Raw genomic sequence first — 18,874 nt, 5'->3', positions numbered from 1 at the left:
CAGTGTCTGCTAACCGAGGAAGGGAGCTCTTTTCTCTGCCTGCAGCACTGTTACCTGGTCTTGGTTTTCCAGAGTGGTTTTCTTGAGTCCTTTTAACCTGATTCTTTTCTTAACATTAAAAGCAGAAGGCAGGCATGCACTTCTTAAGAGCTTTGCTATTCTTTACTCACGTGTCACCCTAAAAAGTCACATGGAGTGTTTTTTCAGTGGATTGTTGCTATACACAGAGGCAGTGTTTCTTAAATAGACGTGACCACATATTTTCTATGAACATCATGTGAAACACACTTTGGAAAACTTTTTTTTAGGGCATGTTTTCATTTACAGGAACTCAGTACAGATTCGTTAGTAAAGGATGTTAGAATCTAGCATCTTTTATAATGTGAGTAATTCACTTAACTGTCTAGTTAATTTGAGTTTCTGTACGTTAGGTTTTCTTAAGGCAAGACGTAGCCATATAGGCTTCAAGATTACTGACCTGGTTTGATAATCCAGTTTTTCTAGGAGTTGGGAGAGAGTATTTTTCCCTTTTCATTTTCTCTTACTGTTATCCTGGTACTTTTATGTGGATTCTATGCTCTTTTGAAAAAGTAGAGTTTTACATGTAACGCTTAACTGTAAGATAAAAATCTATAGCGAAATGGATCCCCTTGAAATTTGTGCTGCCGTTATTTTTTCTGGACAGAGAGCAAGCTCCTGATGTAAGCTCTGTGAAGCCTTTCAGTGTAAATTTTTAGAAAGGACAAATATGCCTATTTCTTCTTTGATGTATTACATTTATTTTCACTCTGTATTATGAAATCTCTTCATTATAGTAGGGATTTTACCATAATACGATTTACTCAGTATAGCTATGGGGCTGTTGTTTGATTAGATGTTAGTGGCCCACAGTGTGTACCAATTTATATGAAAAATAATTTTAGGTACTTTATATAATACATTTTTTTCTTAATAGCAGAAATGAGAAATTGTAGTGTGTACTGTTCTTGGAAATAACAAATGTTTAATTGGAAAACTTTGGAATGTCACAGGAATTTTCTGCTGTTGACAGTTTATTTTTCGTGTATTTCTGTCCTCATTGTTCAGAGCTGGAAGTGAAATCCAGTGCTTTTTATCTGAGGTGAGCTACATCCTTATACATTTGTGTGTTTTCCGCCTGGCATTCAATTCAGTGAGCAAGCTGACTCTTTGGAGACGTCTTGCTGGGTGGTACTGCGCCCCTCCCTGCATGCTGCACATTGCTGCGCACCCTGTGGGGTTGGACTCAGCACACGGCTCGTTGCAGCTGGGCTCTTGCCGCCTGGGCTGTGGATACAGGGACATGTTTGCAAGAGCCTCTCAGTGTAACAAAACTTTTAGGTTAAATCTCCACTACTGTCCTTTGAGAAGGACACGAGAGATGCCCCTGTTCAGGTTCTCTCAGGAAGGGTCCCAGACTCCTCCCCGGAGCACCACTGCCTTCCCTGTGGAGTGCCTGGAGTTCTGTTTTGGTTTAGTTTAGTTTTGGTTGAGTTACTATGAAGAGGGGCTGACAGTTGAGGCTGTCACTGGTCATTAAGCTTCCTCTGTGGGCAGCTGATGACTCCAGTCCTTGCCCGGCTGACAGTATTTACAAGTATGAATAAACTCCAGTATTAAAAAATCTGAAATTAGCTCAACACAGAGAAAATATCGGAGAATGCAAAGTTTTTTCTTACTTTTTTGTTTTAATTCTTTTCGTATGATTGTAACTTTACCCCCAAAATGTGAACTTGAATGCTTTCTTCCAAAACAAAATTTTAAAAAGTCAGTTTAAAAATTATAATGATGGCCTTAAAGTTATGATATTTTCGTGTGCCTTTATTGCCAACTACCCAGAGGAGATATTTAGTACTAAATACTAAATTCTAGATCATATACTTAACGAAGGTGAAAATAGCTTTGAATTTTGTCATGACATTAAGCTTTCTTTATGTTTTTAAATAGGAAAAAATGTTTTGCCATCATGATATTTCTACCTGGGGGGTGGTTGATTTGGCGCATTGAATTCTGTGCTTGGTTGGTGCCTCAGCTCTGCGTATGCCCAGTGGTAGGGTGGTAGCAGTCTGTCAGCAAACTGCCTCGGAGGCGGACATTCTGGTATGTGAATCTGTTGTTCTCGGTGATGGCTTTTAAGCCCTCGTCCGTGAGGAGGAGAAAGGTATTGCACTGTCTGGTTTCTTCCAGGGACTGGAGGACGTCTCTAGAAGTGCTTCCAGGGTGGAGACTTCTGCTGGAGAAAGAAGGGGAGCTGTAGCATCTCAGTGTCCTCAGACTGTGATTCCCCCTCTGAGCTTGAAACTCCCACTCAGCTGTGCAGCTCTTACCCACAAGCCTGGACGTCGGGTTCTGTCTTTTTAATTAGATGGATTGAAAACAATTTTGAGAAAGTTCAGAGACTTCTTTAATTCCTGGTGACAGTTGGTTGATACCTAAAGTTGTCATAAAACAAGGCTGGGAGGCACTAAGGACTCATCGACTAACAGGGTAAGCTCCGAGAATGGTGCCCATTTCAGGTTTTTCTCAGCTTTGCTAGCCTAATGCACTGCCTGACTCACAGAGAAATGGGATGGCGGCAGCAGTTGGCAGAGAGGTGATCTAACTGTGTGGTTATGTTAAGGTGTGTTTTGGAAGTTTCTTTTCTCTCAGTGAGTGGATGTTTGTCCTGTCATCGTGGAAATGAGCAAGGAGACATTAGTAACAACAGTGTATGTTTGCACACTCACGTACTTAGACATGATTGTGGTTTTTCTCTGAGCGAGGTCATTCTGCAAGTATTGTTGCATTTTGCTGAGAGGGGTCTTGAAGGTCTTCCTGTGTCAGCGCCTTCCTGTTCCCTTTCCCCCTGCTTCTAGCCTGTGGTTCAGATATACAGTAATCTACTTAACCAGTTCCCTTAGGATACGTTTTAAAGTTGTTTCCAATTCAGAGTATAATTTTTAAAAGCAAGAGGAGATTTATTATTTCTGCATTTACCATTTTAAAATTTCTCATTTAAGAAGGCCTGCTCAGTAACTAATAAAAATAAGAACTTCAAGGAAGTCAGTGTGTAAATCACTCTACTTAACAGCTTTGTTGCAAGCTCTCCGATTGCTTCACTATTCATTGAGATGACCTAAAAAAGAATCATCAGGTTATTAACACAGCCTAAAAACTTCCTTCCTAGCTGCATTGTTACAGACTCGTTAAGACAGATGGGAGGTGTGTCTGGACCAGATTCAAGGTGTTGTCAGAAACCACTGAATGACAGTCTGCAGTGAGCAGGGTGGAGAAGGGAGCGGCTGCCAGAGGTGGAGCTTGTTTTTGGAGAGGTGGTGGTGATCATGGTCTGTGCCTTGGTCCCTGCACATGCCGAGCCCAGATGGGCCTTGTGCCACCTGATGGGCATCTGCACTTGCTGGCACTCAGCCACGGCATCTGAGCTGTAGGGTTCTGATGCTGCTGACAGAGCAGAGGAACACTTCATTTCCCTGCCATCCTTGGGAGCAAGATGTTCCACATAGTGGTTTCTCCAGAGCCTCTCAGTGATCGACAGTTTTTAAAAAAAGACTTGAACTATTTTAAGTGTGTGTGTACAGAGAGGGAGCTATGGAAGCCTTCAGCATCCTGGTGCTTGCTGTTTCCCCCACACCTGGTGGCTCCTCACGCTGTGCATTTGAGTTCTCTGTCTCTGCCCTGGGTATTGTTTGGTTGGTTTTTGCTTCCCTGGAAGTCAGTTGTTTCTTTTTGCTATTTTTGTGCTGGTTTCTCTTTGCTTTCGATTGTTTCTCTTTGCTTTCAATTACCAGATCCTCTTCTCATTTATTACTCCTAACACTTTTTAACTGATATAACTGTAAAAATTAACCCTGAATGAAAACCTAAGGGCCGTTCCAATAACTATAAGTACATGAATGTGTGGACTTCAGAAATTTTCTTCTGTATTCTGAGAGGCCATTTTGCAAAATTAGTCAAGAGCATACATTTCAGGAATATATATATAGGGCCCTGTGAAAGCGGATAGTTATGAGAATGGTCTGTGTGCCTAAGTAGCCTTGAACTTCTTGGGACCAGGGCATAAAGCAGAATAAATCAAGAGAACACAGAGCTGAGTGCTGTTACTTAGTGCAGAGAACCAGAGCTGAGTGCTTGTACTTAGTCTAAAGAACACATAAAGAAGTATTCTGGCCAAAGCTTCATAAACTTAAGAAAGAAAAGTCTTTTCCCGTTGTAGCATTTTGCACTTATGTCCTCCTCCCATTACCATAACAGCCAACCTCCTGCGTGTGTCTGCTAAAGAGAGGTGCCTGCCTGTGCCGAGGCAGCCGTGGTCCCCAGTCCAGGGCAGCTCTGCTGTGGTTGGGTCTTCTGCTGGGCCCTGGCTCCCACTGGGGAGCACCACCCACGGGCACTGTGGGGCTCGCGCCCAGGAGGCACCACTTGGGGCCCCTTGAAAGTCAATCCCCGGACGACCAGACACACAGAACGTGTGAATTCCACACATGCCAGAAAACACCAGGAAGCTCTCATTTGGCTGGCTCTCCTAAAGGAGTAAGGAAATGCAAAGTTTTGGAGGGCTGTGGTAGTAATTTATTTTGGACTTTTGAAAGTGAAACTTGACTTTCAGATGTCTTCCCTGCTTAGGTGTGGATGCCATGGATGCATCCTGGTGCCAGTGATTCCTCCCTTTTCGGTCTCTTTCATTGAGGAAATCAGATACTTGATTTAAATTAGCATTCCTCACGTAGCAGCCTCTTCTGTATCAGTGGGAGGGGTTATCATTTTATTTTATACACACACATGTACGTATGTGCACATACCTCATGTGTCCTGTAGCCCATGTCACTTCTGATGGGCAATCTCACACATATATTTGTTATGTGCACACGTGTCATGTTCTCTGTAGCCCGTGTCACTTCTGACAGGTGCCCTCACACACATATATACGTATGTGCACACGTGTCATGTTCTGTGTAGCCCCTGTCACTTCTGATGGGCATACTCACATATATATGTATGTGCACCCATGTCATTTCTGATGGGCGCCCTCACACACATGTACATATGCGCACACATGTCATGTTCTGTGTAGCCCATGTAACTTCTGAAGGGTGTGCTCACATATGTATGTATGTGCACGTGTCATGTTTTGTGTAGCTCTTGTCACTTCTGACGGTGCTCACACACTTATATACATATGTACATGTGTCATGTTCTGTGTAGCCCATGTCACTTCTGAAAGGGTGTGCTTACACATGTATACATGTATGTACATGTGTCATGTTCTGTGTGGCCTGTGTCACTTCTGACAGGCACACTCATGTATATATGTATGTGCACGAGCGTCATGTTCTGTGTAGCCTGTTCCACTTCTGTTGGGCATGCTCACACATGTATATACATACCTGCACACATGTTCTGTTCTTTGTAGCCTGTTCTACTTCTTACGGGTGCACTCACACACGTGTATATGTATGAGCACATGTGTCGTGTTCTGTGTAGCCTGTTCCACTTCCGATGGGTGTGCTCACATGTATATATGTATCTGCACGTGTCGTGTTCTGTGTAGCCTGTTCCACTTCTGTTGGGGACGCTCACACATGTATATACATATCTGCACACGTGTCATGTTATGTGTAGCCTGTTCCATATCCGATGGGTGTGCTCACACTCAGGTGGTTCTGAAGCACATTGGCACACAGTCTTGGGCTGGAAGCGCCCTCCGGCACCTGTTGTCCCTCGTTCGTTGTCCCTCATTCAGGTGGAGTCAGCCAGACCCTAGAGCGAGGAACACGTCAGGTTCCCTCCTCTCACCAGGGAAGAAAAGCTGCCCTCCAGGCCCTTTGACAGGTCGCTGCAGACCCAGGGCTGGTGTGCTGGCTCCAGGGGCGTCTGGGGGTGGCTCATCTTCTCTTATCCAGTAAAGCAGCAGCGATCTTTCTTCAACTTGGCTAACGTAAAAATCTTGTAATTCCTGATAGATTTCTGACTTTAATTTTCCTAATTATTTTCATGAATAGGGCTTATCTGAACCATGTTACCTTCACAGCTGATGTAAAAAGTTTTTCCTTTTGGGAGATTAAAAAAAATAAATGAAACCTTTGAAATTCCTTACTTCCCAGTTTTTGTACACAAATTCATCAAGTGGTGATATTGAGACTTTGGCTGTTGTGGAATTGATGAGCATGTACGAGGCATGGTCCCGGGCTCAGGTGGTAAGGGACTGGAAAGTGAGGTTATTAAAACCTGAGGGAGGTCATTCCTCACCTAATTTAAATGGAGTTCATTCCTTTTAGATGTCTTTAAAGTTATTGGTGTAATTACAGTTATTCAAAACTTAATTATAGTGACTGTTACATCATTTAATAAGAATGAAACAGTGACCAGATTTCACAAAAAGGAAGTCAGAGTCTTGACCCTCTGCAAGCATGAAGTTACTGTATAAATTTTAATTTGAACTTCTCTGCTCATTTTAGCTCAGGTTGTGTGGAACTGTCGTCTTTGAGTGATCTGTGGGAAAGATCCTTATTAATTCAGTTAATAAAATGCTAAGGAGGAGAATTTAACCAAGTTAACTAAAGTACTGTTTGGATACACTCTTAAAGCTACTTTTGGAACCCTTCTCTTTGGCCGATAATAAACCTGGTTATTGTAGTAGTTTTTCTGAAGCTTTGGTGAAAGTACTGTCGGCACATTTGAGCTGTTAGAATTATGCCATGTGCCCTAAAACTGCACCACGTTTCCTTAGAGCCAGGACTGTTGCTGCCTGCTCCACGAGAATGTGAGCGTCACAGAGCAATTTCACCCTCTCTGTTGCGTATTCTCTCACACAAAGCCGCACGTGCACATAGGGGGTGCTCAGTAAATTTTTGTTGAATGAACAGTTCTGTGGTTCAGTCCTGTCACTAATTTAGACTGTAAATCCCTCAGTTATTCCTGAACAGAGAGGTTAGAGAGTAGTGTAACTAGGCAACAGTATTTATCCCAGCATATGAGGGTATGTAACCTCTTTTTTCCAGGGAACAGTTGAATTTTAAATCTTGGAAAAGCATCATGTGTGATACAAGGTTGACTTTTCCTTTGAGTGTTCTTTATCTTAGGGTCCACTTTTTGGGTAGTAGCCATCAAGGAATATTCAGAAACATCTTTCATTTGGAGATGATTTTTTTGTTTCTCATTTAGGTATCTGACATCTTAAAATACAGACTGATGTGAGTTCTTTAAATTCTTTTTTTTTTGTTTTTGAGGATTAGCCCTGAGCTAACATCTGCTGCCAACCCTCATCTTTTTGCTGAGGAAGACTAGCCCTGAGCTAACATCTGTGCCCATCTTCCCTCTACTTTATATGTGGGACTCCTACCACAGCATGGCATGCCAAGTGGTGCCATGTCTGCACCCGGGATTCGAACCAGCGAACCCTGGGCCGCCAAAGCGGAACGTGGGCACTTAACTGCTGCGCTACCAGGCTGGCCCTGAGTTCTTTAAATTCTGAAAAGCTCATGATAGGAAAGGCAAGTGGAGGACTTGTTCTCCAGACCCTTGACTGTCAGTTTGTTTGGGCACCTGAAGACTGGTTCATCTGTTAGAAGTTCAGTTTTTAAAAATCAGTTTTGACAATGTTGGTTGGGAAGGAGTGCGGCGATCTGATCGCTTTGTACACAAAGGGCACAGTCACACAGGTGTTACGAGGCTTGTGCAGCGTCCTCTGTGCAGGCATGTGAGTGAGTTCTGGTTTGGCTGGTGGGGAAGTCCTTTGGTCCGTTTGTCACGTCAGCATCAGTGGACCACAGAGGTGTTGAACTTGTGCTTTTCTTTGAACACTGCAGCCTCCCTGAGCAGTGCGTGGCCAGAGTGAGGAAGCCACGCTGATACCTTCCTGGAGACTTTCCAAAGGTGGACTCGTGTGTACCTGGAAAGATGCAAAGATGGAGCCTGTGTTCTTAGGAAAGGGATGCCCCCCTCTCCTGTCGTTTCTACTTCTGGAGGGCTTGCTCTTCCTGCCTGTTCTTCAGATGTAAAAGTATTACTTTGCTTTGTAGGAAGCTGCATCTTGGAAATAGGAAATGGGAGCACTGCAGCCGGTTTCTGACGTGGAGCCAGAAAAGCACACGACTTCAGCATTTCATGGGCCAGCATTTTCCACATCATATATTTTTTTTCTTAGCCATGAAATTCCTGCAGATTGTCATGCAAAACAGTTTTGTGTCTCTGTGTGACTGGGTAGACAGCTGTTCGTCCTAATGAGGAGTGCTAGCATTACAGTCTTTCTGTTGATTGAGACCCACGGAGGGAGTGGAATGTTCCAGATCAGGCAGTGGTGTGCGACGAGAAGGTACCGCACTGTCAGCTGGAAGCACATGCTTGGCTGCTCTCGGCGACAAGATAAATGAGTTGGCTGGAGTTTGGCAGAGTCTGAGCTTTTCCAGTGAGCGGTTGTGCTGCACCCGCTTCCCCGTGGGACCCGAGTTGGAGGGCCCTTAGAGGGACTGCCTCTGCCAGCCCTTCCCTTTGACGCCCTACAATACCTGTCAGGATTGTGATTTATTAAAAACCTAATGTCTCTCAGCACTTCATTAACATAGGCTTAGACAGTCTTTTTTGGAGACTTCTTTTCATTAATTTAGCAGAATGTTAACTGAAATTTGGCTCCAGAAGAGGAGAGTCCACAGAGGAGTCACGGGTGCCATGATTCCACTCTCGGGGCTTTGCCCAGGGCCGAATTCCTCACGCCTTGTTATGGCTGCTGAGGCACCTCACCTCCAGTCAAGCTTGCATTGTTCTTCCTTCCTTTCTTTTTATTGATGTCATGATAGTTTGTCACATTGTGAAATTTCAGTTGTGCATTATTATTTGTCAGGCACCATATAAATGTGCCCCTTTACCCCTTATGGCCACCCCCCAACCCCCTTCCCCTCTGGTACCCACTAAACTGTTCCCTTCTTCCATGTGTTCTTTATTTTTTAAATAGGGAGTTCATTGGGTTGGCATTCCGGGTTTACCTTCATCTCCCCCTTCTCCCTGTGTCACACATGGCCTCGAGTAGGGTTCGATTTTCTCTAGGTCCCTCTTTGTGTCTCGTGGGACACTGTCTGGTTTAGCATACTGTCTTCCAGGTCCATCCATGTTGTCACAAATGGCAGGATTTCATTCTTTTTATGGCTGAAAAATATATTTTATTATATGTGTGTGTATATATATATGCACACATATATATACAGCACATCTTTATTCATTCATCTGTTGACAGACACTTAGATTATTTCCATATCTTGGCTGTTTCAAATAATGCTGCGATGAACATGAGGGTACATGTGTATTTTCAGTTAGTGTTTTTGTTTTCTTTGGATAAATACCCAGAAGTGGGGTTGCAGGATGATATGGTAGTTCTATTTTTAATTTGTCGAGGAACCTCCATACTGTTTTCCGTAGTGGCTACACCAATTTGCATTCCCACCAGCGATGCACACAGGGTCCCTTTTCTCCATATTCTGACCAATACTTGTTATTTTTTTTTTGTTTTTTGTTTTTTTTTTGTTCTTTTTTGGATAATAGCCATCCTAATTGGTGGGAGGGTATGAGATGTGGTTTTGATTTGCATTTCCCTAATAATTAGTAATGTTGAACATCTTTTCATGGGTTTGTTGGCCATGGTCTATTCAAGTTCTTCCCCCCCGCTTTTTAATTGTATTTTTGTTGTTGAGTTGTAGGAATAAGCTTTTCTCCAGTGTTAAGATTAAACTGATTGAAAGGTGCATTCAGGATGGATTTTTAAAAAATTCTCTGCTATCAGGCACGAATATATAGAAATTTTGGCAGGTTCTATCTGATTCATGCATTCTGGTAACTTCTCTTTGCTCCATTGCCTGGCGGAGGTAGAATAGGGTAGGATAGACTAATTTTCTAATCTACTGGGGGACTTAGGGGTGTTTGTCTCCACACTCATGGAGAGGTGCAAGCAGACCAGAAGACAGTTGTCAGTTCCCACGCCTCCAGCATCCTTTCCACTCACCTGGTCCGTCTCTGGCAACAAGATCGTGCGTTCATCATGCAGTGTGGAGAGGACTCATGTCCATATCCTAGAACTTGCTGATGAGGTTCTGACCCTGTGCCCTTTACTTGTAGCACCGTGACTTCTGCTGTGTTCACCGTCGGGGATAACGTCGTTTCAGGCAGTGATGACCGCACTGTGAAGGTTTGGGATTTAAAGAACATGAGATCCCCCATTGCCACAATTCGTACAGACTCTGCCATCAACAGGTGAAGAAAGCTGCTCCTTACATAAACATTTAGCATGATCTGGAAGGGTAGATTGTGATTTAATGTCTTGTTCATGTAAATTTAGTGGTTAATTGATATTGCCTTGGGAAAAGTGGTTTAGACGCCTGGGAAAATATTTTCTTATCGATCCTCTAATGCAAGTTCAGTATTCCGTAAATGCTGAAACTTAAGTATAAAATCAGGTTGGCGTAGTGAGCTTTGTAAGAATAAGAAGGAGCCATTTATGGCCAAACGGTGTAGGGCATCTGTTTTAGTTACCAGGTGAGACGTGTAAGTTACGTGTTAGTGACTTGGTCTCTGTATTCTAGTGTCATAGACAGATAATACCTATGGTTTGCTAATGTGGTTTGACATGAAATGTGAATAGTATGAAATATCCTACTGCATCATAGTCTATAAACTCAAAAATTCGTCTTTTTGCTGTTTTATACATAACCTACTTTTCTCTCTACTTTGCAGGATCAATGTATGTGTTGGCCAAAAAATCATTGCCCTCCCACACGACAACCGACAAGTGAGATTGTTCGATATGTCGGGCGTGCGGCTAGCACGGCTCCCCCGCAGCAGTCGACAGGTAACTGGCTGTTGACGTGTGTGTTCACAAAGAGCCTTAGGAAGAGCTTGGAATTCACTTCTCAGTCATCACTGTCTAATTGAAGTACAGTGTGAGCCACTTGTGTGTTTTAAGTTTTCTAATAGCCACTTTCAAAAAAGAGAAAAATTAATTTTAACAGTATATTTTATTTAACCATATATATCTGAAATAATATAATTGCAACATGTAATTGGTATAAAAATATTAGCAATTTAACGTTCTCATTTTGTTACTAAGTCTTTGGATGCTAGATTTTCATTGGAAATACTGGATCTGTATTTAGAGTTCATAGAATTTGAAGTTGAAAACGTTTCCCAATACCTGTACTGAGTATCAATTTTTAAGTTTAAACGTATGTGAAGCAAGTGGTCAGCGTCTCAGTTGCACTAGCACTTCTCAGGAGCTCGTTTGCATGGGTGTGGTGGCCACCATCTTGGGAAGCAAAGTCTGAAGTATTTGCAGTTGAACGTGTCCAAGCTGGAATTTATCAAACGACAAGTATGTGAGGTAGCCACGTGACCGCCGTGGTCGTGGATTGTGGGAGCTCTTAAGGAAGGGACTGCCCTCCACCCACAACCAAAAGACACCTTTCCACAGCTGGTCACCAGACAACAAAAGGCCGTGTTAGATGTGCTTTCTCATGAGTTAGGCATTGTTCCTCATTCAGCTCAGGTGATGCAGTGCAGGGGAGTTGGGTTGGTGTTTCTGTGGTGTTTGGACTGCCCGTCAGTTACCTGACACTTGATAAGATTGGGGATCCATAGCACCAGCTCACACCTGCTGAATCAGATCTCTGAGGGGCTCCTGTGAACCTGCAGTGAGATGGGTTCCCTGGGTGAATCGAAGTCCGAGGGAGAGTCTCGGAGTACGCGATGTGCTCCAGACTTTGTGCTTAGTTGAGCCCCCACACTATCAATCTCTCCTTTGCCTCCTTGTGCTTTGTCTGGGTGTCACCGTGACACCTGTGCCAGGGATAGGCCGGTCTGTCCGTTCTTTCTAGAGGAGCCCGTCCCCGACCCTTCAGGAGTGAGTGTACTCCTCCAGTGTTCTCCGCCCCTGCTGCCTGGTGGCAGCTGCTCTGCTGGCCCTGGTGTAGGCGTCCATCTCATCTCATCTGCAAAGCCTCACGGCGCAGGTCATGAGCCATGGGCTGGCTCTGCGGGAGATGGGGCTTCAGGAACTGCAGGCCCAGGGTGGTGTCGGAGGTAGATTGTAGCGGGGATTTGCTGCCAGCATAGCAACACCAGCTTTCTGAAAGCGCCTGTCCTCAGGGCAAGGCTGTGTCCTCCCTCTCCTGGCTCACACGTGTGCTGTTGGAAGTCGCTGAGCTTTTTATTCTCGTTCATACCATAGGAAAACTACTTGTGAAACTAGAGTAGCTAAGAAAAGCTCCACAGCCCCCCCACAAAGCTGTGACGGTGTGTCCAGGGGATGTTTTCGTTTGGTAACTGCCGAGTTTCCCTCATGCGTCAGCTGAGCCGCATCTTCTCTCTTCCGTTGTGCCTGCTTGTGTCAGGCAGAGTTGCTGGGCAGCGTGTAAAGTGTGCATTTTGAAACAAGTGAACAAGTGTATATGACTTCATTACTTTGAGGATATTTTCCCTCAAGAAAATAGGGAGTTGTAAGCAGTTCTTGGTGGCACTAATTCCATGGAGACAGTTTTTTTTTAAATTAATCTACAAACGTTCAGCCTTGTTGGAATTGTAGAATTTTGTACTTGGATTTATTCCCTCCTAAAGTGGTACATGAAATAAATTTATTTTTAAGATCAGTGAATAACATTTCACTTAATTCTGAACTTGTAATATATCCTCAGATAGATAAATATGGTTTTCAGTGTCACAGAAGCGCAGCTAGAAATCCCTTTGTATTGTCCTAGCTTCTTTCAACTTCTTTCCCAGATTTTGAAAAGAGAAAACCACACTTATTTTTAAACTTAGTAGCTGGAGGAAAGGGTTTTACTTTGGGGAAAGTGTCAGTGACGTTTTCCGGAAGTGTTGGAGTGAGGCGAGCTCTGACTTGTGTGAAGAGGACTGGCAGGGAGCGGGGTTCTTGGTGTGGCATGTTTGTGAGATGTGGGTTTACAGAAAGTACTGGCTCTGTCTCGTAGGAGTGCAGAGGTTCCCATGTGCATGTTGTGACTGCAGGAGGGCAGTCGATATGTTCACCAGCCTCTCTCCGGTGGGTGCCCCGGGGCACCACGTCCTTTGTGCTCCAGGGGAATCTCCATGAGGTGAAGGCCCACGCAGGCCTGGAGTTGGCTTCCTGCTCCCTCGCCATTTGGCTCCTGGTCTGACCCACCTTCTGGGTGCCGTGTGGTCTTTCCCTGATCTCAGTGTGCGTCAGCTTTAGCTCTTGTATGAGTCTGGATTTCGCTGGCGTTTTGTGGCTGTGTTGTTCGTTCTTTTTCTTAGGTTCTTCACAAAGAAGTGATAAAGATAGCTCGTGTAGCCTTGGTTGTGGGCTTCCGTCGACATGCTCGTGAGCGGCCTGTCCTGTTCTCTTGGGCGTGCGGGCAGCACTTTTCACGGGAGGGTTTGCACAGAGCACATTGGGTGTTTCTTCGACTTACTGAATTCCTGTCAGGTCTTAGTCCTGCTCCTCGTGCTTTCCTATGTGATGCTACAGTGAAAGCGTGTTAGAGCTCTCATGTTGATTTAGAACGTAAGAATGTGTCCTAAGGAGTTGCTTACATCTCTGCACAGCTACGCCAAATAGATCACACTAGAAACTTTGCAAATATTTTTGCAATACTTTTTTCCAGCATTCTGAGATTTGATTGAAATCCGTGAAGGTGGCCGAGATCTACTTGAAAGGCCATTTATTTTATCCTCCTTTTTTTGTCACCAAATGTATTTTTCTGTCTTCTTTATTACTTGAACCTATTTGTTAAAATGATATTCAAGGTCTTTGAGTGAATTTCATTTAATTTATTCCCCATTATCATCTAGCCTCATTTGTTCATTAAGAAATTTCAAGTTGGTTACTTATTATTTCTGTCTTACTGTAAGCTTGGTCATTTTCTAAACAGAGACTCATACAGTCCTTTTGGTGGGATCTCCCTGAGTTCCTTGTGTGGTCTGACCTTGCTCACTTCATCCTGGCCTTTCCACCCCCAGCACATCCCTGAAAGCCCTTTGCTGTGCTTAGTATTTTGGGCTCACTTTGACTAATACTGTGTGTTAAATTTTTTTTTCAATTTAGTCCCTGTGAGTGATGTAGTTGTTAATTTGGCTGAGGTTTTGTAGCTCTCATGCTTCAGGAATAATACACTAATTCTGGTTTGTGTGATTGGTAATAGGGCCACAGAAGAATGGTGTGCTGCTCAGCGTGGAGCGAGGACCACCCCGTGTGCAACCTGTTCACGTGTGGGTTTGACAGGCAAGCCATTGGCTGGAACATAAACATCCCTGCGCTGTTACAAGAGAAGTAACGTCGCCGGCGCTCCTAGGTCTTGTAGTTTGCCATGGACCTGTGACTGGTGCAGGCTTTTCTCATATTGATCAGCCATTTTTGTGAGACTTGGACCCTGAAAAGGGTGATTTGTATATGTTCTTTTCACATTGTACCCAGCTTGCATGAAATGTAAAGAAAAATGTGTGGTCGTGTTTTTATTGTCCTGTGTGTGTTGGCATCCTCTGGTCAGTAGAAATGCAGCCCCTCCCTGGAGCACGTCACGTGTTATGTTACTGGCATTTGACAGATGACAGAGGGCATTACATTCGTGTGAGTTAAATGTGAACCTGTGTACTTACTGTGAGGTGTAAGTAGTCTGTTGGTTTCTGGAGTAATTATACACGTCTACCTTGGCCTGGGAAGACTGCAGAGCTGCATTTGCATTGGCTCCTGAAGGCAGGAGTGGTCAAAGATGTCATGTTTACTTCCACATGAAGTTTTAGGACGTGCTATCTTGTAATTCAACTTCAACTCTATGTTCTGTTACAGTTCTGTAAGATTAACCTGGATTTCAGAAATTAAAAAAAATAGCATGGAATGTTGAGTTTGCAACATTCAGAGAGTTTCTTTTGAAAAGAAAAAGTTTCTGCTCTTTTTATAGAAAATCATTTTAATCTCCTGAGGTCTCATACTAGCAAATTCTAAAAAATATAATTATTCTAATCACTGATTTAAGATATTAAGCAAAATTTAAAGCACTTTAGTTTAGAGCTATAGTTATAAACAGTTTTTAGAAGTTTCAAATGATTTATCCATTGAATGTGACTCGACCTTTTTAAGAAAGCCCTGCTACCTGAAAACAAATCCTTATGTATTTTCTACACCTTTGGTTTGTATATTTCTAAATGGGTTCACTTCCTAGGTGGTATTTGAGAGCCAACAATGCAAGTAAATGAGTACTACCTCAAAAATGTACTTGGAAAACTTGGGAGTGGGAGTCTCACTCTTGCCTAGTGAAAGCACTTTGACTTAACAGCTGGAACACAGAATTCAGTTCAGAAGGCAGGAAAGACAGTCACAGCAGATGTGTCCTGAAGGTGAAAGGCTCTTCCATGAGCTTTTCAAGACCTATTGTCTCAGTAGCGGGACACCTCTCACTGTCTGAGTGGGCCATCACTCCTGCCTTCCTAGGAGCCACTGTTTTCTGGTGTTTGTGAGTTCATGCTTCTTGTTGAGTTAGGGTTTTGATAAAAGCATCTCAGTGCTCTGTGCCTCGTAGTTTTACTCTTTAAATGTGTCTGCTTGGAGACTGGCTTCTTGGAGAGAGGCACGAGAAGCTAACGTTGAAAAGCATCATGGGCGACCCCCGTTCTGTGTTTCCTGTTCTGGGGTGACACGGGAGCTGGAGCTGGCAGCTGGTGGAGTGCCATTCAGTGAGAGGTGGTATAAGCAGAGTGTCAGGCCATCCTTCGCTGGGGCGTCCCTAGTGGATGTGCCTCCTTAGCAGCTCCTTTTGCTCAGGTCCTGCAGTAGCTGATCTTAGGAACTCCACCCCGAATTGTTCAGAATGATTCTGAAATGCTTTCCACAGCCTGGAAGGGAAGACGGGACCAGGAGAAACCAGTAATGACATAGTGCACTATTGAGGTTGCTAGCTAAGGGACAAACAACAGATGTTTTAGAGGAACTTTATTTTCAAAACTCAAGAATTTGTTGTATTTTTAAAGTCTGACAGTCCTGCGACCACACTGTTTGAGAACGAAGTCAGGCCTGTCACTGAGGCGGGTTAGGACGTCAGGTGGCAGGCCCTGCTCTCCCGAGTGTTCTCAGGGCAGTTGTTGGTGGCCACGTCTCCTTTACTGCCCCACACCCTGAAGGTGTGACCACAGACGACTTGGAGTGATAAGCTGCACGGCCACAGGCTTGTGTTCCTTTTGTGATGTGATTTGAATGTCTGGGTGTCTTAGAATCATTGTTAGGAACATTGAAAAACGTATACAGATAGCTAAGTCAAACTTAAGAACCAGATCTCTGCCAGATTAAAAAAATTTGAAGCTTTTAGGTCTATGTTTGTGATGGCCTTTTAGTTCTGTGCAGACTAGCGCCCTTCATGGCCAGCAGCTGCTCACCTTTTCTCGCTAAGTGGAGGGGCCACCCTCCTCACTCATCTGCACCAGGACGGAAGGCCGCGTGGTGCTCCAATAGCTTCTCAGGAGCAGGACATGCTACAGCTGACTACCGCGTCGTCCTCTGACGTGATTCCATCCAGCTGCTGCTGTGGCCATAGTGGTGGTGTTTTCAGGAGTCATGAAGGAGATGGGGATAGTGAGTGTGTGCGTGTGCATGGATGTGTGTGCCTGCGTGAATGTGCATCTGTGCACATGTGTGACTGACATTGTCATGTTATCAGCCACATGTCATCTCATCTGAAATAGTATTTGGAGATGGGAGTGGTTTTGTCCTATATGCTGACATGTCCAGAATTTCATTTGATAATGGAAGGAAAATGGGTGGTTACTGAAAAACATATATTGATGGAGAATTTCATAGACGAGATGCTGTTGGACAAGGCAACACTCTTTTTCTCAGCGACTGCACATCAGTTTCTGTAGAGTCAAAAATTCTGTACATATTTTGGAATCTGAAGAATCTTATGTAAATGATTTGTTGCTTAAATCTGTGAAAAACAAGTTTCTTTGGGGGGAAAATATGCATTTATAAGTGTTGTGTAGAAGCAAGTGTTTTTATTGTGTTGATGTAATTGTTTTTAAGTGTTCAATGTCTTCATTGCAATATGAAATTCATTAAAAATCCATGTTCCGTAATTACTATTGTAAAAGTTTTATGTTATTAGGAGTCTCTTTTTTATTGTTTTATTTTGTGTTTTTTGTTTTGCTTTGTGAAACATTGTTAATGGCCGCTAAACATCACAATGATGTAGAAACTGAACAAATTAATTATAGCATTGCCCACCTGAAAAATTTGTTTTAGACTTAAAAGATGAATTGTGTTGTATTTTCTTTCTGTCTGTCATGCTAAAATTAAATGATACATAATTATGCTTCTCCATTCCTGAATCACCAGCTGAAGAATTTCTGAAGGGCATTAACAATTTGACATAATACAGGCATTTGTCAGAGTTCCTCAGAGTTTCATAAGACACTTATTCTGTTCTTATTATAGTTAAGCTTGTTTGAAACGTAAAAAAATTGCAGTTACAGAAAGTAAGGCTCTATTTTCTGTGGGAGGATGCAAACCAGGATTGGTGGTAGCTGCTTATTTCCCATGTGTTCTTACACACATGCACGGAGTGTGGTGGTGGATGTGGGCACATCGGGGATCAAAGCTCCACCTGGGAGTCCCTTGCCTGCGCGGTCACAGCCTGCATTGCACAGGCACTGGGGCCACATTCAGTCCCCAGAGGGTAGGAAGTCTTCACTGGTTACTTGACTTCCTTTCCTGACTCCTCGAAAACATGAGATTGTTGTGCAAATTTCATAATTAATCCTCAGTTAAGTTTAAAAGTTCACAAATTGGTATAAAGAATCAAGCAGGCAAGACTTGTATTCCTATGATTTCATCAAAATGCTGCTGAGACGTGTCTCCCATATTACTATCCATAGGTTTTCTGTTTTCCGTTAATAAGAGGTTAAAGAAATTATTCCAAAAATTGGGAACACCTCAGTTGCTATGTGCAACACAGTATATAGTCCATAGTATGGTGGGAAGAAGCTGAAAATGAAATCGGGTAGATGTATAGTTTCAAATTAACTTTATTAAAACAGCTTTTTTATTTTTTTAGATTGGCACCTGAGCTAACATCTGTTGCCAATCTTCTTTTTTCTTCTCTCCAAAGCCCCCCAGTACATAGTTGTGTATTCTAGCTGTAGGTCCTTCTAGTTGTGGCATGTGGGGCGCTGCCTCACTGTGGCCTGATGAGCGGTGCCATGTCCACACCCAGGATCTGAACAACGAAACCCTGGGCTGTGGAAGCGGAGTGCGCGAACTTAACCTCTAGGCCCTGGGGCCGGCCCCTTGTTAAAACTCTTTACACAGCCTTTGGTCAAAATGAAAGTAGAGTAAGCAGCTTTTTGGAGCTTTGAGAGCGCTGCTCAACAGGTGGTGCCCGTTGATGGTTATGGGCTGTGGTAGAGTAATGGGGAGCTGCTTCAGACAGTTTGGTGGAGGAGGCATCTGTAAAGAGAGGAGATCTAATCCGAAGGCTGAAGGTTGCCGAAGGCGTCAGGAAATGGCGACAAGAGGAGTGAGGGGAACGCCACGCACACAGCGTGACTGAGCGTAGTGGGAGGGGAGCGTGCCAGGGCGAGGAATGTCTCACTAGCGGGTTTTCTCCATGTGCACCGGCTGCCTTGGGACCAACCGAGGGGCCCGGGGTATTCCAGGGGGAAGACGGCTGCAGGGAGGTTCCAGGGCAGCAGGGTGGAGAACGTGTGGCTGAGGTCTGACTTGGAAGTTGAACAGGTGGTTCTTACTGGGAGAAAGGCTCTTCACTCCGAAGTTCAGGATGCACTTATGGAAAATGCTGTTACTGCGAGCGTGGAGCTTTGACTGCAGGCTTAGTTACCCAAAGGATGTTTCAAGCACAAC

General features: G+C 43.8%; 1 protein-coding gene across 20 annotated transcripts in view; it reads left to right on the top strand.

Moving 5' to 3' along the window:
- The window catches only part of WDR37 (WD repeat domain 37), an 81,865-nt gene extending 64,530 nt beyond the window's left edge, over positions 1 to 17,335 (top strand). For all 20 annotated transcript variants that reach the window (XM_070601061.1, XM_070601058.1, XM_070601051.1 and 17 more), the window contains 3 exons: positions 10,120 to 10,254; positions 10,735 to 10,849; positions 14,172 to 17,335. In XM_070601061.1, the coding sequence (XP_070457162.1) occupies positions 10,120 to 10,254; positions 10,735 to 10,849; positions 14,172 to 14,303 (382 nt within the window). In that variant the 3' untranslated portion in view covers positions 14,304 to 17,335. The remainder of the gene's footprint in view (positions 1 to 10,119; positions 10,255 to 10,734; positions 10,850 to 14,171) is intronic.
- Positions 17,336 to 18,874: the final 1,539 nt, after the last annotated feature.

Source organism: Equus przewalskii, chromosome 30 (genome assembly GCF_037783145.1).
Source record: "Equus przewalskii isolate Varuska chromosome 30, EquPr2, whole genome shotgun sequence".
Classification (NCBI taxonomy): Eukaryota; Metazoa; Chordata; class Mammalia; order Perissodactyla; family Equidae; genus Equus; species Equus przewalskii.
Note: the sequence above shows the minus strand (reverse complement) of the source record. Positions and strands in the feature narration are given on the sequence as shown.